The 27,126-nt window shown below is 37.4% G+C and overlaps 1 protein-coding gene across 8 annotated transcripts in view; it reads left to right on the top strand.

The window, feature by feature from the left end:
• Positions 1–27,126, top strand: part of ATP2B1 (ATPase plasma membrane Ca2+ transporting 1) — a 122,697-nt gene that overhangs the window by 50,637 nt on the left and 44,934 nt on the right. For all 8 annotated transcript variants that reach the window (XM_070507041.1, XM_044743933.2, XM_070507042.1 and 5 more), the window contains 4 exons: positions 5,357–5,782; positions 16,694–16,891; positions 22,858–23,112; positions 23,204–23,329. In XM_070507041.1, coding sequence (XP_070363142.1) covers positions 5,575–5,782; positions 16,694–16,891; positions 22,858–23,112; positions 23,204–23,329 — 787 coding nt within the window. In that variant the 5' untranslated portion in view covers positions 5,357–5,574. The remainder of the gene's footprint in view (positions 1–5,356; positions 5,783–16,693; positions 16,892–22,857; positions 23,113–23,203; positions 23,330–27,126) is intronic.

Raw genomic sequence — 27,126 nt, 5'->3', positions numbered from 1 at the left:
TATCATGAAAAATTCCTACCCTGGACTAAATTCCTTCTAGTTCTTCAGTGAACTGGTTTCCTCACTCTTCAACGTTCTCTTTATTATTAACGATTTTCAAGTATGTGTTTCATGATAATTCAGACCTGCAATGCAAAGTCTGGTGAGCCTGTTATCTGTAATACACACAGAAGCTGGTGCCTCTCTTTCATTCATCACTCTTTTTCATGCATTCAGTCATCATAGGCTTTATCTGTATAGCCGAGCTGCATTTGTGTTAGACTACCATCAGGATTCTCTTTTCCTCTAGGTTTAGACATCTTTAAACATTCCTTGTCTGAAGAGGCTTGGGGGGGTCTGCCACATCTGGTGAGGGAGGATATTATTCTCTGCAGAATGTATCTGCAAATGTTCTTAAATAACAATAAAAATAGCTAACATATATTTACCATTTACTGTGTGCCAGGCTAAGTTCAAATTGTTTTACATATATTAACACATTTAAGGATGTGTGCTGTTAGTATGTCTGTATTTTACCAATGAAGCTTTAACATTAGTGGTATGTTTGCCCAAGACGAAATAGAATTCTGTTACCTCCCTTTGTTAGTTAGATATTACACTCCTGTCCTTGCTGCCTGAGACAGCTTGAGAGTGGGAGGGAAAAGCAGTTACATCATGGTAATTAGCATCAAGTTAATGCATACCGAGCTTTGAGTAAACTGAACCTTTGTCTTTGAATTTACACGATTGCATTTTTCATATGTCAGATTTGTACAGTTATGTTTTTTGGAATGAAGTGTAGGAGATCAGACTTTTGTACCTAGTTAAATTTAGCCTCTCATTCCCACCTCTTTCTGGATCCCGATTCTGTCATCTCACATGTTTGCGGACTTACTGAGCTTCAAGTCATCTACAGATTGGAGAGACATTACTTCTGTGTTTTCACATCACTAACAAAAGTTTAGAAGAGTCAGGCATTAGGGACCCAATAATGCATTAAAAAAACACCTTCTAGGTTGTTCCTCTTGGTCTAATGCACTTAGTTAAATTAGCATATATTTTCTATCTTGCCTGCAGGAATCTCATGTTACTATATAATATTAATCATCATTTTCAGAGCTCCATATTTCATCCAGCGCCATATTTCTTCCCATAATTTAATTTCCCTATATTTCCTTCAGTTTTTCTCATATGTGATTTTGTTGTTATTGTTGAGTCTGGATAACATCCATACAGCTGTTCCATGACTGTAAGTCAGGTGACCTTGTGAAGGAAGGAACTGAAATTGTATTATCATCAAAGCTGTCTCTTTATGAGCTTCACTCATTACTAGGACCTCACAGTCATCCTTTTGTCTTCTTTTGGGGCCCTACCCATTCACAGTAAAGCTTATGTGTCAGTTGGAATCCACCTTATTCTTCTTTGTGAAGACTGACTTTGCCCAACTCTAGTCTTAAACCACCTGTTTTTTTCCATAACCCCTTAAAGACTGCCAACGGTGCTTTGATCAGAGACATCATCTAGGGATTCTGGAATAAGTTATGTAGGCCAGGAGGTCCACATAGAGTAGCTATGTGTTTTCTTTAAAATCCTCCTCTTTTGAGGACTCAGCTTCCTCTTAACATTTCTTCTTAAATGTTTCAAAGGCGAGATCATATCTTTTAGAGAACAAAGAGAAGCAAAATGGATGTTCTACTTTCTGTTGTATCTCAATCCCAAACAGTGGGTCTCTCTCTTGATTGCCATGTTGTAGCTAACAAGTGAAAAGCAAAACTTTTTTGTTGTGCTTAGCATTTTTGTCAATCCACTAGTTAGGTCAGTGGAAGAGTGAAGAGTCGGCAGATAGGAAAGTAGTGGAAGAGGCTGTAGATGATCCAGAAATAGACAACAACCTGGTTGCTGTATAATTTGTAGATAAATAGTCCACTTTTGGAAAGTGGCTCATTTGCACGTGGTGCTTTTGCCTGGATTTCCCTTTCTTTAATCATATTCTCATCAAAGGTCCTGTGGGTTGCAAAGTGATAGAAACTCCAACCCCAAAAGAAGTTTATTGACAAATTACTGAAAAGATCAGAGATGGGACAGACTTTAGGCATTGATTGACCAAGGGGCTCAAATGATCCAGCACTAACAGGCACATCTCCTTTCCCCCTTCCTCTGTCTCTCCCTTTTAGATCTATTCGTGGGGGCTTTCCACATCTCAGATTTAAGTTTGTGAGAAGAAACAAGCCTCTGCCCCAGAGTCACAGCAGCAGCCTCATTGCTGCATGTTGCCCTTTGAGTCACATGCACATTCTTGAACCCGTCATCGTTATGGCCAGGGCAGTGTCTGGATATGGGAATGGACTACATTGAGAGTTGGGGAGGGCAGACCCCTAAACAAAAAGTAGGGCTATTGCTGAAAAATGGGGGAAGGGGTGCTGAGGTGACAAATAACAAATATCCACTATAATGTCTCTTAAATTCTGATTTTATTATATAAATTGGTGTATTTGATATTAGCTGTTTTTTTGACCTACCGAGGCTTCCGTTTCAACCTAATAAACGTGAAGACTTAAAGTGGAGACAGTACAGTGGAAGGAGCCTGGCTTTTGAATCACAAGTTGAGATTCAAATTCCAGCTCTATTATGTGTAACTCTATTATGTATCCTTATTGTTGAGAAATTTAAGGGCACCTAATAAATAACACCCTTCTCTCCTGCTTGAATTCTGTCAAGAGAAAAGACAAAGATTGGTATGTAGGAATAAAAATACTAGTTTTATTACTGACTAAAGCTGAAATGAAGGTTTGTTTTTTTGTGACAATAGTGAGGTTCTAATATTGAACCCAGAACCAAACAGTTATTTGCCCCCACCCTGGGCACTTTGAACAATAGGTTTTTTTTTTTTTTTTTGAACAATAGGTTTTTTAACCTGGGGATCTGCCCCTAATTAACTCAAACCAGAATGCATGAGTCCTGCAGACCTCTGCCTTCCAAAAGAAGGCAGAGAGGTGAGGAAGTGACATACGTTTAGTTGCTCCTGGAAAAATCTCCTGTCAGGCAGCTCATTTCACCTCAGTGGTAATGGGTGAGTTGGGAGCCAGAAGTTGTTAAGGAAAATTCCTCTTTGTGGAAACCAGAGGAATGATGACACACATGCCCCCAACACACAGACTTGTGAATCTTAATTATTTTCTCTTAAATTAATAATAATAATTTATTTTAGAGTTGCCATGATGGTTCAGATACCAACATATTTTGGGTATGAAAACTCAGGGAGATTATCAAATAACCACCGTCTCCAGTTTTTGAAGTTGGGTTGTTATAATAATTGATGTGTGAGTAGGAGGAAGCCCACTTTGCCTAGGACATGAGTAAAATTGGTAATAGTTGGGCAAGCATAAGGATTTGTGAAATGGGAGGAAGTGGGCAATGGAAACAAAATGTCTTACGGAGTCCATAACTATCACATCCTTGCACATTTAACCCAGGCAAGCAAACTTCTCTACCAGCTGGTGTGGATTCAAAGTTTTCAGCCCATTCTCCTGTGCAGTGGTTCTCACAGTGCACTCCCTGGATACATGGCATCATATCACCTGAGAATTTGTTAGAAAAGCAAATTATGGAGCCCACCCTAATCCGACTGAAACTAAAACTCTGGAGATGGGGCCCTGCAATCTGTATTTTAACAGTACCCTAGGTGATTTTGACGGATACTGAACTGTGAGAACCACATACCATGTTTTGCAAACATCCCGATGACAGTTTCATAGCTGAAGATTAATTGCACTTGGCAGTAGTCTTTTCTAGTTCCTAATCATTAAGCTTTTTATTTATGAAATATGGGGCAGGGTATTTGGGGAGAGAGAGAGGTTGAATAGGTAAAATAGAGTTTAGACTTGAATGCCAAACAGGCATGAGCAATGGGATTGTATTTTCATCCTATAAATTTACATATAGGGGCCTGATGCCTACTTATAAAACTAAATGTAGCAGCAAAATGCAGAAGGGAATGGATGTAGGAGATACTAGAATGAGAGAACCTGCAGGGGTAGTGTTATAATTTGTTCAGGGGGACTTGAAGATCAGCAAGAAAAATGATAATGTAGAATAGGATTTTCAAAGGAGGAATTAACTGAAGGGAAGAATTTAGTAACTGACTAAAGCTGCGGTGGATGGAATCAAAGATGATTTACCATCTCAAGCCCAGGTGATTAGGATAATGGTGAGAGGGGGAGGGAGCTCTAATTAGGGAGTGAGAAGAATCCATTGTTGGGCATGTTAAAAACTTTGAGATGATTGTTTAAAGGATGTATATGGAGAAAGAAGAGTTGAACTCTCATCTTCTGGAAGTTTAGAGTAAGGAGAACTTGAAAGTATTGTCAGGAAAAATTAAAGTAATGCATCCATTCATTCCTCAAACATTTATTGAGTGTCTCCCATGTGCCTGGCACATTTCTAGGTTCTCAGGATATGATAATGGATAAAAACCTGTGCCCTGCCTTCAGAACTAATATTGTTGGTGGAGGGAGACAAAAAGATAACAAATAAATAAATGAACAAGATAATGGCAGATAATCCTAAGGGCTAGCAAAGAACATAAAAATAGAGTTACAGTAAAGAGTGACTAAGGGGTAGGGAATTTCTTATATAGCCAGTCAGGGGAGGACCTAAGGCGGTGACATGTGACAGAAATCGTGGTGGAAGATCGTTTTAGGAAGCCAAACTTTAAAGCCATCTTTAAATTTCTCAACAATGAGGATACATAACAGAGCTACACATGGCGTCATAGAGGGGCCAAGGAGAATTGCAAGAAAGTGTATTAGAAAGTTTGTTGTGCTTTTTGCCCTTTCAGGGGTTATTCTATATGAAACGTTTAGAGAAATAGGATTGTATGTTAGATGAAACATGGACTTGGAGATATCCCAGCTCATTGGTTTCAGGCATTTGTTAGCTGTGCAAAAACAACTCAATTTCTCTGAAGCTTACTCTTCTCAGTAGAGTAAGGCGTAATAACACCTCATGGGATTAAATTGTGGTGATTAAATGAGAGAATGATTTAAAGCAACTAGTATAGTGCTTGGAGCATAAGTGCTTAATGATAACTATTAATAACAGTCATACTGAATGGAACATAAAATTCAGTCATGTGAAATGCAGTTTCATTTAGTAACGGTGAGATCTAATGTGTTTTGATATACAATTTTATTTAGAAGTTATACTTTGATTTTTTTTATCATGTAAAACATTTTAAAGGCATGAGATGACAATTAAATATTTTTTTATAATTCAATGGTATACTGTGATTAGCTACCTGATGACATTTAGAAAGTACACTTATATGCATAATACCCTAAGATGGATTTTATTAACTCTTAAATGTTTTCTTCTGCAGATGTGTACATCTCATGCTTGATGTGAAGAAACTAGTCATGGGCCAAAGGTTAAGATACTTCTCTGGGAAATGCTGCTGATGCTGCTGTACAAAGTCATACAATGAGTGTGTGGTTTAAGAAAGATTTTGATATTTAGAAGATTTTCATCTTGGAAATATATCAAGTGAAAATTAGAGTCTTTTGGGAAACATTTTCCTCCTAATAAATTATACTTGTAATGGGCGACATGGCAAACAACTCAGTTGCATATGGTGGAGTAAAAAACTCTTTGAAGGAAGCTAATCATGATGGAGACTTTGGAATTACGCTCGCGGAGCTGCGGGCCCTCATGGAGCTCAGGTCTACAGATGCATTACGAAAAATACAGGAAAGCTATGGCGACGTCTATGGAATTTGCACCAGGTTGAAAACATCTCCCAATGAAGGTGGGTTTTATTACGTTCATTTTTAGTCCTTTGTGTGGAGAGTTCAGTATATTTGGCTCATCATAAACATGTTTATATTGTCCTGGCTATTGTAGGATTATCCCATAATTTTAGTCACGTTAAAGATGAGTCAGCTCTCTGATTCAGTTGAAGTAACTTTAGATCAAGAAAATAATGTTGCAAATTAATTTATCTCTTTTAGGTTGGTGGGGGGAAATATTTTGTACTGTTGGACATATTATTGCTGCTTGTTTACAATAGCAAGATTGTCTTTCCCCTCGAGCTATAGAGGATGGAACCAGGCTTGGTGGCCCTCAGGGGATTCAGTGGAAATACACTAGGCCCAGGATCCTTCATTTCGCCACTTGGCTTAAAATAGTTGTCACTGCCAGTAGCTGCCCAAGTTGTTTTTAACCTAAACTTTAATAATTAGTTCAGAAGGTCCTAAAGCAAATGGAGTATATGTTAGATGGCAATTTTCTACCTAGCAGACATTTCCTTTGATTAAAAATAGTTTTCATTCTTAGAATTATGTTCATTTTCCCTATGTTCAAGGAAGGCTTTGGTTTCATAATTCTTGCTTTTTAGTAAGTTTCTTTTTGAGACTAAAGAAAGGAAAATTCACTATAACTTCATTGCATTATGGTCTTTGAAATGGTGTGAGAAGGATGACCTTTTGTATACTGATCACGTTGAATATAAAATTAAGGTTAGGAAGTCTCAGGAAGGAGTTTCCAGATTGCAAAGGAGCAGAGTGGATATGTGAGGATGAGTGTTTGCTGGTTACAATTTATTTTAGTAAGGATGGGAAATTATTAATGTTAAAACTTGAAGCATATTGGTATATATTCCAAAGGCACTTATAGAGAAATTATGTAAAAGTGTTTTCTTAACATTTTTTCTGAAACACCTTATGCCATGGTACTACTTGTGGTACAACTTAAAGTAATAGCAAAAAGTTATTTCCAAAATTGTTCAAGAGTTTTAAGTCACACTAACAAATTCCTTAAAACCTTTATATAATTCTCTGTGAATTGCTAATTGTTTTAATGGTAGATAGTTACTTTAATTTTTCTGAGGTAGCATGATCTTGAGGGCGCCAGTGTCCGCCTTCGCACACATCCTAAAAGGGCTTCCTCAGATCACTTGCAGTATGTTCTCTTTTCCGCAAGACTTGTTGTTAAGTTTTCCCGATTTTCTGGATCATTTCCTCAAGTCAGCAGAATCCTAGAAACATGAACTTCTTAGTCATACCTTAAATACGCTGTGCCGTTTTAATGATAGCTGGGCTCCCTCTTGTTGGTGTAAATTCAGGGAATCAGAAATTGGCCCATGGACTTTTATAGACAGTAATTTGACAAAAATCAGAGCTTGTTCATTATGCAAACCCACTTTGAAATGTTAGCTAACTTTATATCACTTTAGAGATTGTACATTAATATGCTGTTCTCAGTTGGTAGATTTATTAATTCAACTGTATGTACTTACTGCATTTAATCTAAAACCTAATAGTTGGATGTTTCATGATTACCAAATTGATAGGAAACACTGACATAAAAAAGCCCTCGATATAACAACACAGTTTGTTCATAAAAGCATTGTTGAACTTCAGTTTCAAAGCTACACTTAATTGCACTTCCCCCAATCATGTCTTTCTGTTGCTATGCTGTTAGTTAATCAAAACTTTTGTCTTCTAATAACTAAATACCTGTCCATCCTGTGTTCTCATCTTTAATGGACATGATTTCTCCTTAGTTTGCACTGCACTTTCCTTTGTCGTTTTGGGCGGTGCTCCTCATGTTGATTTTGTCTTAGTGAAGTTTATCAAGTGAACTGAAAGTTTTGCATCTATTACAGTAGTTTTTAAAGTCTGGTAAAGGGATGATTATGTACCTCTTTTACAATATGATAGAAGCTGTGGGTGATCTCTAGAAATATTCACTTAACACTCAAAATTTTATGTGTATTACTGCTGCTTTGTGCTATTAAATAAGTGTATGCAATATTTTTCCCTCTTTTGTTCTTAGAACATTCTTTCTCATCTTCTTCATAGTGTTGTGAGTTTAATTTTTGTTAAAATCTGTACAAACTTTTATCTTCGCTGTTTATATATAAACAGTTTGTCATTTGGAAATACTCTTTTGAAGAATGTAAAAAAGCCATTTTAAGCATTATATTTGTTTACAATTGTAAGAATAAATAAAAACAGCAGCTTTCACAGGAATATTATTTCCAAAGTTTAGAACTAAGTCGCTCAGAAAGCTAATGAACATTTTTCACTGATCAACTAGGCAAATGATAGTAAATGAATCATCATCAGGGATAGGTAGCAAGGGGTTTGTATGCCCAAGAAGATGATCTAGATGACAGGTACTCTTCTCTTGGTGTAACCTGCTTATAGTCAGGGAAACTGAGATGGAAATGATTCTTCAAAGTGCATGAATTTTGCTTAGGTAAAACTGAAGTTTATCTGTCCCTTTAGTTCTTTCCTTCATTAATTCATTCATTGACAATCCAGTCTTTGATCAGATCTGGGTTGTTAATTATCATGTATTTTGTATACCCCCTAAAGAAAGAATTATGTCGGCAGTTTTAATTGTAAGATAACTGTGAGTGTATAATTAAATTACATCCCAATTTCAGAGAAGTTTATAAAATGTAAGAATATATGTGTCTTAGAATTAGCAGGATATTGTATCCATCAGGGATCTGCTGTGTGGAGGGCACTTTTCTAGGCTCTGGATGTACATCCATGAATAAAACAAAAATGCCTGCCTTATTTTTACATGAGGGAGACAATTTACGAGACAACTAAATGAAATGTGTAGTTTGTTAGTGATATGTGCTTAAGAGAAAAATGAGTGGAGAAGGGAAATCAGAAATATTGGGGTTGTTGATGTTAGATTGCTATAAAGTGTGGAGGAACAATTTAAGACATTTCTTAACAACAAAAATGGTAGGTAACATTTAGGTAACGCTTTTTGTGCCAGATTGGTTGTTAACACTTAAAGATATTTAACTTATTTTGTCCTCGCAACAGCTTTATCCTATTTTACAGCCAAAGAACTCACAGCATAAAAAGGTTAAGTGACTTACCTGAAGTCTCACAATTCAGAAGCCCAGAGTAGGGGTTCAAACCTTGACACTTTAGCTACGGAGAACATGCTTTTGACCACTGTAGCGTACTACGTGTTATAAAAGTTCATCTCGTACAGCTTGCGATAAGATTGTGAGAAAAGAGGTACCTGTGTTCTCTCTTCTCAATAGTTTGGGATTTTTTTTGGTTCTTTTGGTGAGGAAGATTGGCCCTGAGCTAACATCTGTGCCAGTCTTCCTCTATTTTTTTGTATATGGGATGCTGCCACAGCATGGTTTGACAAGAGGTGTGAAGTCCGCACCTGGGATCTGAACCTGCAAACCCTGGGGCCACAGAATTGGGGCATGCAAACTTAACCACTATGCCACTGGCTGGCCCTTCGATAGTATGTATTTGATGGCAGGAATAACATAATGAAGAAAAAATTGGGTTTAAGGTTCTATTTTTGTATCTGTGTGCTTCCTTATTTGACTTGCTAATTTATTGCTTGTTTTTTGGCAGAGTAGTCCTTTAACTGGATTTGAAGCACATTGTATTTATACTGATCAATAGGAAGTGTTTTGAGCCACATGTGATTTTCGTATTAAAAACTTCCTAATGGTTTTGATTACCCATCTTTACTTTATAGAATTAGAACTATAAATTTCAAGGTAAACAGAAATTGAGACTTGTCACTTCATATTTTTAGCTTTATCTGTTAGAAGAAGCACAAATCTTATAGTCCTCCAAATCCAAGAATGTACCTTTATGCCAAAATAACCTGCTTATAACATCCTAACTGCATAAAATTATCATTACAGGTTTTTTTTTTCCTGTATCTTTATTGTTTTCCTACATTGTCTTCTTATTCTTATTCTAAGTCATATTTCTTGATCCTTTTAGTTTTACACTAGCTTTTGGTATCTTTTCCATTTTAATGTGTTCCTATGTTCTCTATATTATATTTTACATTGAATAGGAGAATAGACTCTGATAATAAGACTTTTAGAATGCAGATCTCTAGGCCTGGTATCATGTTTATCATTCAATAGTGCTGCATTAAACAAAGGATAAAAATGAATTCATAAAAATTAAAGACGGGTATCAAGTGGTAATCTGTAAGAGGCACAGCTTCGTTTACTTGCGAAAGGCAAGAAAACACATGAGACACTAAGCTTCTTAGGTGGTGGTTGCTAAAATTAGGTAGAAGAAGAAGAAAAAAAAGCAAAGGAAGTGAAGAAAGGAAACTGGTAGAAAGAAACAAAAGAAGTATGTGGTAGGAAGCAGGGTAGAGTCGACAGCTGTTGTCCCTGGCTGACTAATGTTTCCATCGTGTTTCAGCTGGCAGTTGATATTTGCACTCACTAGAAGTAAGGCTGTTGGTCATGGTGTGCCTTGACCATGTCTTCACAGTGCAGTATGATAAAACTAACATTCACACATGGAAATGTATTTTAACTCTCTAAAAAATCAGCCGCTTGCCCAGGAGAAGTCATTATTGACTTATAGACTACCATGAGAACGCTCTGTTGCCCTGATGTGTGTCCTTGGTTATTCGGGGTGGCACAGCCCTTTCAGGTGCTCAGCAAGCATTTGCATAGCTGTGGTGTGCCAGCTGTGGAGGTTTCAGTACTTGTATGGAGTTACCAGTGAGGGCTTTATATGGATGATCCTACATGACCTCGTCCTAGAAATTGATTGCTGCTGTAATAGAGAATTATACATTTAATTAATACCTGCTCAGGTCACTAATTTTCATTGCTTATGAATTTTTTGCTAATAGTTGTAACACTGACTACTACTTCTCTAACTTCGTAGTATTAAAGTTGTACTTGATACAACCTGAAGTAGCATAGCTTTAGTTAGAATATTTTTAGGTTCAGTTTCTGAGTACAGAACTCAGACATTCTGTCTTTCATAACGTTATGCTCTCAGAGTTTTCTTTCTTCCTATCTGGCTGGTCTCGTCAGCCTCCTCTGCTTTCCTTTAGAAGTTGGCGGGCCTCAGGCTTCGGTTCATCTATCCACTTCCCCTGGGTGATGTCATACACTCCTGAGACTTCACATATCATCTGGATGCTGAGGATTCCACCATCTGTAGCTTCAGTCCAGGTGTTTCTCCCAAGCTTTGGGCCCAAAAGCCTAATCACTTCTTTTACGATATCTTCATTTTCTCAGCTTTGCTGAACTTCCCCTTCTGGAAGCATATTTCTCTTTTTCCCCTTTCCAACGAAACTGTTATCCACCTTGTTACGTGGCCTTGACTTTGACAGGAGTCTCTCAACCACTCTCGCTCATTTGGTTTGCAAGACATGGGAAATCTGACTCCCAGCATTGTCTTAACTCAAGGGCGTGTGCTTCTCTGCATCCCCATGGCCCTGTTTGAGGCCGCTGTCTTCTGTGTAGTAATTCAGGTAACAACAAACTGGCGGCTTTTCCTGTCTCCCTTCATGCTGCTTGTCACTTTCCTGCTTAAAGCTGGCAGTGGTTTCGCATTGCCCTATAATGAAGTTCAGACTTCTCACTTAAGTTAACAGATCTCTTTGGGATCTGGCCCCTGCTTACCTCCTAATGTCATCTCTTCTTTCCAACGCTGCTCCTCAATGTTTGAGGCATAGCAAAATTTCTTAAATACTATTTTGCTAAAGTCATTCTTGTTTCTGGGCCTCTTACATCCTGATCTCTTTGCCTAAAACACCTTACCTCGTCCTTCCTGTGACTGTTTTTCCTCTTAATCATTCCTGAGCTCTCAGGTCAGATATCTTGGAATTCCCTTATCCATCCCCACCCCTACGTGTTGGATTCCACTTCTCTGTGTACTGCCCTAACATCCTCACCACCCCCGTTGTAATACACCCTGGGTTGTGATTCACTGGTTACTGTCAGTCTGCCCCACCACACTATGCGTTCCTTGAGGGCAAGTGCCAGAGAAAGGCATCCTGTCTGACTCATTTCCCTTTGTGTGTTTAGTGCCTGTCAGTGTCTGGCCCATGGTAGGCATTCGGGAATGAATGCATAAGTTTGACGTTTGATCAGTGATTCATAAATTTGGCAGGGAGGGGGGGTCTCCTCCTCTTTTGAAATTGACAATATGATGAAAGTATTAGTTTATTTCCCAAGAAGAAAGCACCTAAACATAAATTTTCACCTACTTTCTTGGTCTGTATGTTTCCATGTGGCCCTCACTTAAAGAAGTCAAGGTGGCTGCTGCCATCACCACTACCACACGGACACATATGTACACACAAATACTGACATAATTTCATGTACAGAATTTGATAAGACTGTGATATGTGCTGTATATTAGCTGTGATTTTCAGTTAAAGCCACCTGCTTCCTACATTCCAGTACTCCCCCCTCTTCATTTCCCAAATTGAGACATGATTTTTATTAGTCCCAGCTTTTGGAATGCTACATTTTCTTGTAAGATGTCAAGCTATTGATAGAATTTGCATTTTATTCCATAATATGTCCTTCTCAAATATATAGACAGTACTCTGGAGCAATTATCTATTCTAGAATGAATATAGGCTTTTTTTAACTTCCCACAATGGTGGATCCAGGCCCCAAAAGCATATTCTGAGACTGCTTTTGATGGGTTTTGAATCTGTTTTCTCTTTGAAGCTAACTGGGCCGTAAGGAGATCAATACCACGTGTGCCCTTGGCCTCATTACCACTGCATTACAGTCAACTGAGCCAACAGGACTAGGCAGACGATTTCTCGTTATATTTGTTCATAAGTTATTCTTAATGATTTGGTATCATATCTATTTTTAAAACTAGGACCATGTAATCTCATTACCAGTTCCACCAGTTTAGCTATATTGCTTCCCTACAAACTTTGGTTTCTCCCTCCTCACAGTGGAACCTAGAGTAACACCCACACTCTGGATTCTATTCCTCTTGCCTCTGCAAAGGCTTTCCCTCCTGCATTAGCCTGTGTCTCTTGTATCATCATTCACTCCTCTACTTGATCATTTCCATTGGTAAATAAACCTGCCTTAAAATCTGTCACTCATCTTTAAAAGAATAAAATGGGTTTTCTTTACCCATTTAAATTCACCTTTACTGCTTTATTTCTCCCCACTGCATCACACTCCTGGAAAAAAGTAATCTATACTCATTGTTTCCACTTACTCATTCCCATTCTCTGTTCAGTTCTTTCTTATCGGACTTTCTTCCACACCACTCCACTGGAAGATTCTTTATCAAGGTCATCAGCCTCCACTAGTGAAAGCCAGTTGTCCATTCTCTGTCTTCATCTAACTTAACCTTTGTAACACCATCGCATATAGTCGGCCGCATCATCTTTTTAAAATTCCCCTTTTCCAAGCTTCCGTAGTACTACACGAATCTGTTGTGTGCTTGCCCTCCCTGCCTCCTGCAGTTTCTTCTCGGTTGCGTTTGGGCGCTCCTCCCCTGTCTGATCATCAAATGTTGGAGTGTTCTAAGGCTCTTGCCTCAGCCTTGCTCTCTCCTTGTCTGCGTACTCTAGCTTTTAGGAGTTCTCGTTGGCCCATGGCTCCAGAATTGTCTACGTATTGATGACTCCCTGGCTCAGACCTCTCCCTGAGTTCTGAATATGGCTGCCCAGCTGTCTGCAAACATCTCCACTTGTTTGTTTAATGGGCATCTCATGTTTAAATCTATCAAACAACCATTAACTCCTGCCTCCCTTTTCCAAACCCTGTCCTGTCTTGGTAGATGTCTCTACCATCCATCCACTTAAGGGAATGGACAAAAAAAAATCTAGTATCATTCTTATTCTTCTGTTTGTCTTTCACCAGACCTAGTTCTTCAGCAGGTTTTGTGTGATCTCCGTACAGGATACGTGGCAGATCCATCACTCTGCCTCCCCTTCTAAAACCCAGATGCAAGCCACGGTCATCTCTTGCTTTGTCCTGCAACAGCCTCCCAACCGCTCTTTTCCCTCCACTCTCGCACGCTTGAATTTATCCTTCACACAGCCACGTTGGTGCGATTAGTTATCTCATGTAACTACCCTGCTATAAAATCTTCTAGTGGTTTCCTTGGCAGTTAGAATAAATGCCAATTCTCTCTCTATTTTGTTGTACTTGTCTCTTTGTCTCCCTCCAGTATAACACTAGGTTGCTGAATGTAGGACTTGCCTTGCTCGCACTGATTCCTCAGCACACAGAACAGCGCCTGGAAGTAGGAAATGTTCAGTAGTAGATGTTTAGATGTGGAGAACAGACTCTTGTTACAAAACTGTTAACTTCATTATATTTAGACTATGTAAGTTATTATTTTATATTAATAGAAATTAATTGCCCCCAAAATGGAGTTAAAACCTGTGGTGTTCAGTTTGTAACTTGTCTTCTCCATTACTTCGTTTATTAACTATGATCCTGTAGTTTATGATGTACGTATTTTGTACCTTCTCCTTTGGTCTTTCAGTTACACCAACAAATATTAATGTTCCCCCTCAGCCTCCAAAGAGATTGAGCGACTGGCACAAGATTTCAGTAGGTGAACTGGAACCTAGGTCTTCTAATTCCTAAACCAGACAACTTCATTGGTATAATGACCCAGATGTGTGCTTGTAGGATAGAATAATTACAACCTTAGGACCAGCTACATTTTTACTTCCTAAATTCCCTCCAAGATAACGTTTTTAAGCTATCTTTAGCTCCATGGCTGTTGTTTTCAGCATTAACATAAAATATTGGTTTGTGTTATATTCAATATAAGTTAAGATTTAATCAATGTTTATTTTTATTTTTTTGCTGAGGAAGATTCACCCTGAGCTAACATCTGTGCCAATCTTCCTCTGTTTTGTGCTGCCACAGCATGGCTGACAACAAGTGGTGTAGGTCTGCGCTCAGGAACCAAACCTGGGCCACCAAAGCAGAGTGCGCCAAACTTAACCACTATGCCATGGGGCCAGCCTTGATCAATTATTTTTATAGTTACAGTAGTGATATTTAGAACTACCAGGTGTTATGTATGTAATTAATGGTAGGTTCTATTAAATGTGAGTTCAACTGATAGAACCACTATCTTCAAACAAATTTCTTAGAAAAAATTGAAGACTGACACAGGAGGGATAGCAGTCTTTTATTTTTGCTAATAAGGGCATTAAATCATAAGACAGAACAAACTTTCCCACTATCTAATATCATCCTTTCATAAAAGAAAGAACATTTAATTTGAGAATCAGTAAGCATGTAATCTCGGAACTTCTCAAACTATAGTTCTTTAAAACAAATAAATTTTGTTTTGTGGAAAACTTCACTGCCTTGATTCCCCTATCCCTCGGTTAAACCATGGACTCGTGTTAACTGTTTGCAGCCATGTGTGATTGGGGAGCATTGCTCTAGTCTGAAGAAACAGTATGTGGGTTCGAAATTATAATTTGCAAGTTTCTTCTCTCATATTGTCTTTCTCCCTGATCAGTTACTCCAGTTCTTCACTGCGTTTCCTTTTGTTACTCTGTCTCAAGCCTAGAGCTCTGTGGAGCCCTTCTGTTGATGACTTTTCTCATCAGAAGTCTAAAATGCATTCTGAACTGCCCAGTATGAACCCGAGTTTGTTACAGTTACTAGTGTAAACATTCTCTGGAATCTTTTCGTTACCTTTAATAAAGTAAATAATTACTTTAAAAATCTATGTATTCCTTTCTCATTGTTTATTCTAACAATATACTTTCTCTCTTCTCTCTCTCCTGCTCTCTGCCTGCCTCTGCGTTGAGATTAATAGCTAAAACATTTAAAGCTGAGAGCTTTCCAGTAATCTGCTGTTTTCCTGTCTTCCTCCTTTGATGTTTTCTTAGAATGAGCTCTTGCCAAAAAAAAAAGAGTTGAAGTTAATTAAATTAATTGTAAATTTAAATCTATAATGGTAAATTGAAAGTTGTATCATCCTAGTATCTCTGCCCCTTCTTCGATATTCTTAAACTAAGGAAAAATGTCGTTTGTCACTGCTGTGCTTTCAGACCCCCACAATAATGTAAATGTGTATATACTTTTAGCTAATTGGGATGTATCAGGCTTGACAGGACCAGTTGGGTTAAATTGGAGGAGGACTTGCTTGATGGGGTGAAGGAAAGGCAAAATTGATGTTTATCCAACTCTCTTAACCTCTTCCCTCATAGCTTTCTAATTCCACACTCCAGGCAATAAGTTTTAGGTCCTACAGTGTCCCCTTTCCCTTACAGGGACCGCAGGTGCAGTCAGTCAATAGCGCCACCTATTTCTTCAATTGGAAATAAATCCTAAAAGTAAAACTTGAAAGGTCGTCGTAGGTCTCCTGTTTTTTGTGACTTGCAAATTTTTTATCAATCTAATTGTAACAGACATTTTAGTAGAGAAGTTTGAAAGCCTGTAATAGATTAACTTTTCATTGTTCTTCAGTGAGTAAGAGAGAAAAGCAGACTTTCACTGATTAAGTTAACCAAAATGCAATAAGTGAATCAAATAAATACCTTTAAATACTCGTCCATCTTTGGAGGGAAAACACAAGTAAAGGTCAGGGAAATGTTTAATTCTAATATAAAACCTCCAAACTGTCGGGTCAGTTCTGGTCTCTGTCAGTCTACAAGACGGTATAAGATAGTATGATCAAAAATAAGCAGTTGGGAAGAGTGAAAATTCTTAATCCAGTTTTGAATTATCTATTCAAAATGTTCTTTTAAAGCACTGCACATGTTTTTCAGTGATTTAAATTCTATACACTTAGTCTAATACACAAAAATAAACCATTTTGGTAGGGTCTTCCGAATTGGAACCTAAAGTATAACAAATGAATGTGTTTTGTATAAAGTAGATATTTTCATTTGTAAAACTGTTCACTGAAATTTGTTTTCTTTTTATTAGGTTTAAGTGGAAACCCTGCAGATATAGAGAGAAGAGAAGCAGTGTTTGGAAAGAATTTTATACCTCCTAAAAAGCCAAAAACCTTTCTTCAGTTAGTATGGGAAGCATTACAAGATGTCACTTTAATTATATTAGAAATTGCAGCCCTAGTATCATTGGGCCTTTCTTTTTATCAACCTCCAGAAGGGGATAATGCACGTAAGTAAATTGGGGAAGAAAAGAGGACTTCTATGTGTGGTACTAAGTTCACTCATTTACTTACTTGATAGATCGTAATAACAGGTGGGCATTCATTGACTGTTTGCTCTGTGCTAGGCACCATTCTAATAGTGCTTTTAATGGTTCTTTAAATATATTACCTCAGATAATTTTCACAATAACTCTATGAGATAGATGGTGTCACTTCTCGATAACCCTCCCATATATGCATACTGTGTGTCTGGTAGGAGCTAAGCCGTATATATGATGTGTCTGTGCCATCACAGGTTTTAAGTTCTTTAGAACATTATTGTGAAAAAATTGGTGTTTAATTTGTTTTTTGATTTTTTAAAAAATCTTTAGGAAACTCATATGAAAGCAAAATTCTGTTCTCTTCCCATCTATTAATTTTCAAGTTCTTAAAATTTGTTGCTATATACATGATTTGGGTAATTTCCTTGCCATTCTAGAAATGTTTATACTACAAAGTATCCTGTGTGATGGAAAAATACGTTATAGAATGGTAGATCTGCTTTAACTTGTAGCTACAAACGGTTTTGCTTTTCTCCCACCTTTACATTTCTTCTTCTTCTCCTTTTAAAAAAATTTATTTAAAATGGATATCCCCGAGAGTATAGTCTAGAATTGCTAGGAAATCTAGCTTGGGTTTTGCTCACTGTATTTAAGTCGCTATAGAGTGAGCCAGAAGTATTTTGTTTATCAGAAGAGTGATTCACCAAAGTATTTGTGTGTGAAAGCTTCATTCTTATGCCTTTCAAGTTATGAAGAATTGAGCAAATATTTGCTAACTCTACAAGTTGGCTTAGGTAATCATTTGAAGTAGTTCCTTCAAAGGTGTGCCTGGAGCTTATGTGAGAACTTTTCTTTTGGAGAATGTTGGTCACAGAATAAGCCAGTTTATCTGAGATCAATGGAGATCGGGCTTTCTTAGCAGCAGCACTGTTGACATTTTGCACTGGAACCTTCTTTGTTGCCATGTTCATTGTACCACCCCCCAAATGAAGCAACCAACAACGTCTCCAGACATTGCCAGGTATCCCTCAGGGGACAGAATTGCCTGTGGTTGAGAATCGCTAATGCAGAGATAAGAAAGGATTTAGGGAATATTTTTGTCAGTATTGAGCCAAATTATTTTTAGAACTTTTATTTATTTTTATTAGATAAATAGTACATATTTTGCTGTAGAAAAATTAGGGGGAAAATGACAATTCAAAGGAAATGATATTCACTGAAAATCCCACTTCTTAGAGATTATTGCTATACCATTTTGATATGTATCCTCCCAGATTTCAGAAATATATTTTTGTGTATATATGTGTGTGTGTGCGCTCATGTATGTGTGCATGTGTGCTAAGTGAGGATGTGTAAATGTGTGTCTTTATCTGACAAAGGATGCATACCATGTTCAGCAACATCCAGATAAATTCTTTAGTGTTCAGTTTACCCAACTGTCGTTGTGGAATACTAGGAATTGGTATTCTAGAATTGAGTCAGTTAGCAGATTATTAAAAACTTTTTAACATTTTTTTTTCCTAAGACTAAGAACTAAAGAAAACTGTTATCAATGGGAGTGGATTTTGTTACTGACAAAGGGTGGACAAACCTTTTTGGAATTCAGACTGCTTCTTTTATAGGATGTAGTGACAGGCCGTATCCCAAATTTGCGTAAGGAGATACTGGTATTAGATCCAACTGGGAAGATAATCTAGTTGTCAGTGTCATAAGACCAGTTAAAGAGACTCAAAATCTCCCAGAAGGTGTTAATAAACATAGAAAGATATTTTTGTTCCATGCTGAAAAGTTAGTGTTTGCACTTTGTGTTAACATTTATTGGTGTACTTGATGTATCTTTTCATCATGTTATGTTTTAACACTACGAGGTAGTAACTTACTTAAAAGGAAACCTATTCATTGTAATCTACCATCACAGAAATCTAAATGGTCACAATTTCTTACTGGTACTGTTTTGTGTGAAAATAAGCACTGTAGTCACTAGTGTACTAGTGTTTCTCAGACTCTTTGGTCCCAGGGCCTTTTTACACTCTGAAAGTACTGAGGACTCCAAAGAGCTTTTGATTCTGTGGGTTATATCTGTATACATTTACTATATTCTAAATTAAAACTGAGAAATTTAAAAATGTTAATGCGTTTTAAAGTAACATATATAATAAAATATGATTATTGTTATTAATGAAGTTTTAAGGGAAATAATGAAAAGAGTAGCGTTTTTCATTTCATCATATCTCTGCTGTCTGGCTTAATTGAAGCTGACTGGATTCTCATCTACTTCTGTGTTCATGGTGTTGTATTAGCACATGTAATGTGGTCTTTGGAAATTTCACTATACATTCATGCAATATGAGGCAAATAGCGTCTTAATGTTATTATAAAAACAGTTTTGGGGCTGGCTCCGTGGCCGGATGGTTAGGTTCGCGTGCTCCGCTGTGGCAGCCCAGGGTTCGGATCCTGGGTGCGGACATGGCACCTCTCATCAGGCCACGTTGAGGCGGCGTCCCATATCCCACAACTAGAAAGACCTGCAACTAAGATACACAACTGTGTACAGGGGGGGTTTGGGGAAATAAAGCAGAAAAAAAAACAAAAAAACAGATTCGCAACAGTTGTTAGCCCAGGTGCCAATCTTTAAAAAAAAAACAAACAGTTTTGACCTCAAAGGATCCCCCTGGGGTTCCTGGACAACACTTTAAGAACTGCTTCGTTATGCTATTAATGCAGACAGGTGCTACATACCACCGAAGAAGTAGCTCAAGTTGGGGATTTTAGAATGGAATATATGCCTTGTGGTAGAAAACGTAGACTGAATTTGGATTGTGCATCTCTCTCAGGTGAATATATTTACAAGGGAACACCTTTGGTAAAATCAATTTTTATTGTTGTATTTATACTTGCATTTTACTGAAAAGATTATTAACATACTTTTTTTCATATATGACTGGTAAACTACAGTCCATTCTTCACTTTGATTTAGGGATTATTTTTATCCCTCTAAAGATTTGTAATGTTCATCAATAGGAAAAGGATTCAGTTTCTAGAAATATTTTACTGCTGTCTATTTCAAGATAGTAGAACTATATATGAAATGAAATATGTCATTAATTTGTTTCAAGTTCTCTTTTGAAATATTCAGTAGTTTCGTTATAAATATGCAGGTGAAATTTAAAGCTGAAAATTAAATAATTGTCTCACAGTTTCTTCCCCTTACCTTTTTTTTTTTTTGAAGATTGGCCATAAGCTAACATCAGCTGCCAATTTTTTTTCTTCTTCTTCTCCCCAAAGCCCTGCAGTACATAGTTGTATATTCTAGTTGTAGGTCCTTCTAGTTGTCCTATGTGCAACGCCACCTCAGCATAGCCTGATGAGCAGTGCCAGGTCCGCACCTAGGGTCCGAACTGGTGAAATGGGCCAGCGAAGTGGAGCGTGCTAACTTAACCACTCAGCCCCAGGACCGGCCCCCAGACCCCTTAACTTCTGTTGCATTGATCTTTAAACTGTTTTGGTTACTTACCTATCAGGAAAAAAAATCTGAGCACATATCTCCAAATGATGTATTTATGAATTATATATATATTTGTAACTATATACAATGAGTGTATTTTTAAACATATATAAAAATAGAAATAGAAAAATTAAAAAGATGAAATTTTAAATTTTTATAGCATTATTGCATATACATAATTATACTTTATAATCTTGATTTAACCTGATTTGAGTCTAAGTTTGGTTTATTTCAGAACTTGGTTTTAATGTCTCTCTTGCTGAAAAAGAAACTCAAAACGTCAGGAAAATCTAAGTGGAAGAGTGTACTCATTAAATCATGGTAGTTATGTTCACTCCCATCCACCAGTTATGCGAAGGTTTTTATTGAGATGTGACTGGTAAATTCCATCTTCTGATGTCAGTCTGCTGTTCTTGCACACTGTTGTAAAGTATTGCATTTTCATGTGTTTAACCAATGAGATCAAAACCCCCTGAAATGCTTCATTTGGAAGATAATATTTGAGCTGTGTTTCCAGATTGGTGAAAGTGGTCAGCATGGCATTTCACCCTTCATCTGTTCTTGAGTCCACACTTGCTTTATCTAATTCAGAGAGCAGACCTCCTGTCTTCTGGGCAGGGGGAGTGATAAGGGACAGCTGTCCTTACAGCTTCTACTGTTTAAGAAAATGTAAACCGTTAATTCATGTAACTGGTTATTGTACGCAATGATACATGGTCATTTCTTCAGCTTGAATATAATTAAAATAGGAGTTTTAGTATCTGGTGGGGCTGGTGGCACTGGCACTGACAATTGGATCATCCTGCCATCTTCTTTGGAGAACTTTCTTTATACCCTTTGATGGCTACATCCTACTGATGGTCCTAGGGATGTTTTTTTGTGAGTTTTCACATCATCCCTTCCATTTCAGCCCCAGTTGATCCTACTCTAACCTCTGTCTTCTGTCCCTTCACCTGTCCCACATACCTCTCCCAGATTAATCTTTATTCAGCACCCTTACACCTCACATCCTCTCTTCAGTTCATGCTCAGTATTCTGGAATATGCTTCAGCCATTTCTGCTGTTATTCATTTACTCCTTCTTTTCTTCTCAATAATCCTTTTCCTGCTTTGCCTGACCTAAGAGAACCATTGGCTTTCAGAGATTTCAGCTTAACCCTCAATAAGAAATAACTTTACGTAGGATCTCGGAAGAATGTATTTCTTCATGTGAATTTGTAAATAACCAATGTAAGCTTTCAAGAAACAACACTTACCTTTGCTATATGTATATCCTTACTGTATTGTTCTGTTTTATTTTTCAAAATGCTGGTCATGAGCCACTTAATTGATTCTGAACTCACAGATAGATTATAGCCCGAAGTCTAAAAAGCTCTGTTCCATTATTCTTTTTTCACCATTATCGACCCTACAGTTTTGAGTTTTTGTTTTTTTCCACTCCCTTATCTTTTTCCGAACTCTTCTGCCATAGAACCTTTGTACTAACTCTAATCTCTCCCTAGAATGCTCTTCCCTCAGATCTGTATGGCTGGTTCCCTTTTAGCAATTGGCTCCAAGTTCAAACGTCATTGACTCCTCAGAGGGGCCTTCTCTGTTCACCCAACCACAATTAGCCCTCTTTCTTCATTTAATAGCATGTCATCATGTTTTATTTTCTTCATAGCACATAACAGTATCTGAAATTAATTATTTGTGTTTTATCATCTGAATTTTTCCTGCACCATCCACACCTGGCAATCTGAGTGTGAGTTCCCTGAGGAGAGGGAGCTTGTATGTCTTACTCACTGCTGTATCTCTAGCTCCCAAAATAGTGTCTGGCTCCTAGGGTAGGTGCCCAAATAGTTGAATTCCTGAGTAGCACTTTGCTTAACTTTTCATGTTCTGAAAGCCAAGCTTTGGTTATACTCTAGTAAAAGTGATACAGTAAATAAGTATGATTCATAAATAACGTATAATACCTAACTTCATGTCTGTCTTGCCGACCATATGCAATGTAGGTAATAGCAGTAATCATTGAGTGCAAAGGATGTTTCAGCCACTGCTCTGCCTACTTTACAGGTATCCTCTGATTCAGTCCTCACAACAACTCTATGGTAGTTGGTGGTATCCTAATTTGACAGATGAAGAAACCAAGTCTCAAAAATAATTAACGTGCCTTAGCACTGAGATTAATCTTCCCCAGTGTCCTTACTCTTAACTAGTACCCTAGACTGCCTCCCTATCCGGGGGGTGAGAATCTTGAGAGGCAGGGAACTTGAAATTGACCTAGGAATCATTCTTGTCGTTATGGAATGCTTTGAGTTCAGTAAGATGTTTAGAGCTATAAGTAAAATAAATGGGGTATGTAAACACTATAATGAACTTGTTGCGTATCTTTTGCCATCAATTCACAATCTCTTTTGATAAGCATTTTCTTTCTTTCCAAATAGTTTGTGGACAAGTTTCTGTTGGAGAGGAAGAAGGTGAAGGTGAAACCGGTTGGATTGAAGGGGCTGCAATCCTCTTGTCAGTGGTGTGCGTGGTATTAGTAACCGCTTTCAATGACTGGAGTAAGGAAAAACAGTTTAGAGGTTTGCAGAGTCGAATTGAGCAAGAACAGAAGTTCACAGTCATCAGGGGTGGTCAGGTCATTCAGATACCTGTAGCTGACATTACCGTTGGAGATATTGCTCAAGTGAAATATGGTAAGTAAAAAAAGAGCAGCACGCCTCACACTAGGTGTAATATTATTGCAATCTTGTTTACAGTTTAGCACATCATTGCTTTTTGTTTTAGGTGATCTTCTTCCAGCTGATGGCATACTTATTCAAGGCAATGATCTTAAAATTGATGAAAGCTCATTGACTGGAGAATCTGACCATGTCAAGAAGTCTTTAGATAAGGATCCCTTACTTCTATCAGGTATGAATTTCTTTTACAACTTTGAACTTTTCCTCCTCCACAACTGTATACCATTGCCAGCAAACACAGTTTCCCTACAAGCCAATAATATGGAGAGGATTTTATGTTTTTTCTTAGCTTCTACCCTTAAAATCCTTAGGGACCTTTTTTTGTAAGCTAGCAGAGACATTAGAAATCTTTGAATCCAGAGCTATATTGTCCAAATGTGGAATCTGTGTCCAAAAAATGAAGAGATTTGAAACTCAGTTAATGTTGGTGTAATGATAGAAGTAGAATGTAAGCCTATGATCTCTATTGAATTGTTCAGTTTTTCTGTATCACATTTGTTCTTAAGGCCTATTGAAGTATAAAATTAAAGAATGATTGTGTTTACAGCAAATTTATGAATTCTCTATGATAGTCTGCAAAGGACAGGGTTTTTTTTTTTTTTTTTTAAAGAACTAACAAAATCCTTTAAGTTTACCTAATCCAACTCCCTCACTTAACTGCTGAGGAATGAGTGAGACATAAACTGTCTTATCTAAGACGATATGACTCATAAACAGAAGGTCCAGGGGTAGCACCACATCTACTGGGCAGGGTGGAGTTTGCACGTGGTTAAGACATGTTCTGAGCGTGGAGAAGGGAAGGATTTGTTGGAAAAGGGGAGGTGGCTGCTACGTGGGAGGCTCTTGTGCTACCCTAACTGTGATACCTTGACCTCAGGTTAATTGGAAATGAAGTGAATGGGCTGATGGGAAAAATTACAAGCTGCCTTCTAAAATGATGAATGAGAGGAAGCCGTAGTACCACACCTTGACTCCCAAACATGCCAGTTCTTTAACTTTTGATTTCCAGGTTCCTACTCTTAATTTTCTAGTATTCTTTATAGAATTTATAAAATTGTACAACAGTTATTTTAAATATATTTTTTAGATTGAATTATACTAGAGTTTGGAGGAAGCAAAATGGTGCCTATTTGTCTTCTATTATTTTCAGATGTTAATGGAATGCTAACATTTTATATATTGTAGGGAAATTCCTGCTGATTTAATTATTTAGTAACTTGGCAGCTACAGTTTTTCAGTTCTTCTTTGTGAACTTTTTGTTTTAATTAGTTGAACATGGTTTTGCTGAAACCAAAGTCAAACCTGTGACAAGGGTCACTTAAGTTAGAATTACAATTTAAGGCGTGTGCTTTGTTTAACTGTTACCTTTTTAAGATTTGCACATATGTGCCAAAAAGCTTACTGCAAAACATCCCACCACTAAAAATCAGAGTAATTACAAGTACAGTCACGTGCCACTTAATGACATTTCGGTCAGTGACAAACCACATATACAACACTGGTCGCATAAGATTAGTACCATGTAGCCGAGGTCTGTAGTAGGCTATACCATCTAGGTTTGTGTAAGTACACTCTGTGATGTTCGCACAATGACAGAATAGCCTAACGATGCATTTCTCGGAGCATATCCCGATCATTAAGCGATGCATGACTATATATGCATTATAAACACCATTATAAATGGTGAAAGTTTCAGTTGTAATATAGACTTAGGTTTCTTTGAAAAAATCATGAGATTTGTATACCTTCAATATCCTACACCACTAAGAACATTCATACTCTGGGTATTTCTTTATATTGGTGTGCTTGTAATTCATTAAAGCAGACAAATATCTTGGATATATAATGTATTTTAGTGTAATGTATACTCATTCCTTGCCATACTTCTAAGAAATTGTAGTTACTGTTAACCAAATAGTCTATAATCTTTCCAAAGGAGAGGGAAGCTAGCTAATCATACTTTATCATCACAGAGTAACTGGGCCACAGTATTTGGTAAACTGAGATAGTCGCCTCTTGCCTTTTTGCCATATATACTTCATGAACTTTCATGTACATCTATCTTATTTACATAATGCTTAGCTCTTCAGGTTGACATCTTTAACTGAACTTTGGTCCTTTTCTGTTTTAACAGAGATGTGTAGCTAGACGCAGGTTCCTAACACACCAAGTATACCAAGAGAACTCTATAAATTTTCCGTGTTTAAGAAAAGACTGCAACTTTGTGGAGTCCCTTATCACAGGCCGGGTGGGAAAGTTTTCTGCATTTATTTCCCTTTTCCAAAAATGTACTAAAAAACATGAAATGCGTTTATTTTTAAATTTATTCTCATGATGCCATCTCTGGCTGCTGTGCTTGGCTTCTTAAATTTAGATTTTTAAAAGCAGTTACTCAGCAGTGGGGGTATAACCAGAACAAAAACTGTTTACTCTGCCTGAGCACGTTAACTGCCAACTTCTGATTACCTGTGGTAAGAACATAAAAAATTGAAATCCACCGAAAGCCAAAATTGTTAAAAGAAACAAACTGTCTTTATACATAGTCCTCGCACAAAAACTATCGTTTCACTATCCTTAATTTCATTTCTTGTTTCCTTTACATGTTCACTGGCAAAGAAGCTACTAGAGAAGTATTCAAAATATAGATTTTTAAAAACAAAATCAAAGGCCTAAAAAATTCATATTGGATAAATTAGTCAGTAATTAATAGCCAAATATAAATTCTTAGGTATTGGAGTAAGTACATATGCTTTATGATCTTATGTTGCAAATATCCCTGAGCATTGATTTGGTACATAAGATGGTGGTAGGTGCCACAGGCCCTCCCCTCCAGATGGTTGTGAACTAGGAGATCAAATAAGTAAGCGATAACTATAAAGAAGACTTTATTGAGTGTTAAAAAAAAAAAAGCATTAAGTTTCGAAAGCTACTTAGAATTCACAAAAATATTAGAATAGAGAGATGGGAAGCCTTTTAATGAGTGAGGAAAGATGCAGAGATGTGGATGTACAAGCTGGAGAACTGTAAACAAGTTTGTCGGCATATTATTATAAGAAGATGTCAGAGTAGTGGGTGAGAAAGTGTGAAAGATTGGTTGGCTTCAGGGTAAGACTTTGGACTTAATCTAGTAGGTGACGTAGAGTCAGTTTTTGAGTAGTGAGAGGCTTATGATAAAATTACATTTTAGTGAGCCAGTCCTGATGGTGTAGTGTTAAAGTTGGGCGCTCCCTGCTTCCACAGGCTGAGTTTGCTTCCTGGTCTGGGAACCACACCACCGTCTTTGAGTAGCCACTCCCTTTCAGTGGTGGCGCTTACATAGAAGAACTAGAATGACTTACAGCTAGGATATACAACTATGCCCTGGGGCTTTGGGGAGGGGGAAAAAGAAAGAGGAAGATTGGCAACAGATGTTAGCTCAGGGCATATCTTTCAAAAAAAATCACATTTCAGGAAGACTAAAACTGATTTCAGGATGAACTGGAAAGACAGACCAAGCTAGGAGGCTATTGCAGTAATCTAGGCAGGCTGTGGTAGAAAGCCTGGGTTAGGTAGCGGTTGTGGGGTTGAATGTGGGAAATATGGCATTTGTTGCTGTGGAATCCTTTTGGTTATAAGCACATTTCTTTATAAGCAACTTATTTCTTAGGGAAATGTCCCTAATAATAACAATAATAATAATTTAAAATATTGAGCATTCATTGAACTGCTACAAATTCCAGGCAGTGTGCTAAGCACTTTACATTTATAGGCTTATTTGAGTCTCGTTTTTATAAAGTGTAGGTACTGTTTTCCTCGTTTTGTGGATGGGGAATTGAGATGTTATAATTTACCCGCTATTACGTGATAAATGAGTGGTAGAGTGAGGTTTGAACTCAGATATGACTTATTACAGAGCTAAAACCTTAAGCCCAAGAACTTAGGTTTTATTTAATGTCTTACTGAATTTAAAAGACAAACAAGTTTTCTGTT

Source organism: Equus asinus, chromosome 4, assembly GCF_041296235.1.
Source record: "Equus asinus isolate D_3611 breed Donkey chromosome 4, EquAss-T2T_v2, whole genome shotgun sequence".
Classification (NCBI taxonomy): domain Eukaryota; kingdom Metazoa; phylum Chordata; class Mammalia; order Perissodactyla; family Equidae; genus Equus; species Equus asinus.
Note: the sequence above shows the minus strand (reverse complement) of the source record. Positions and strands in the feature narration are given on the sequence as shown.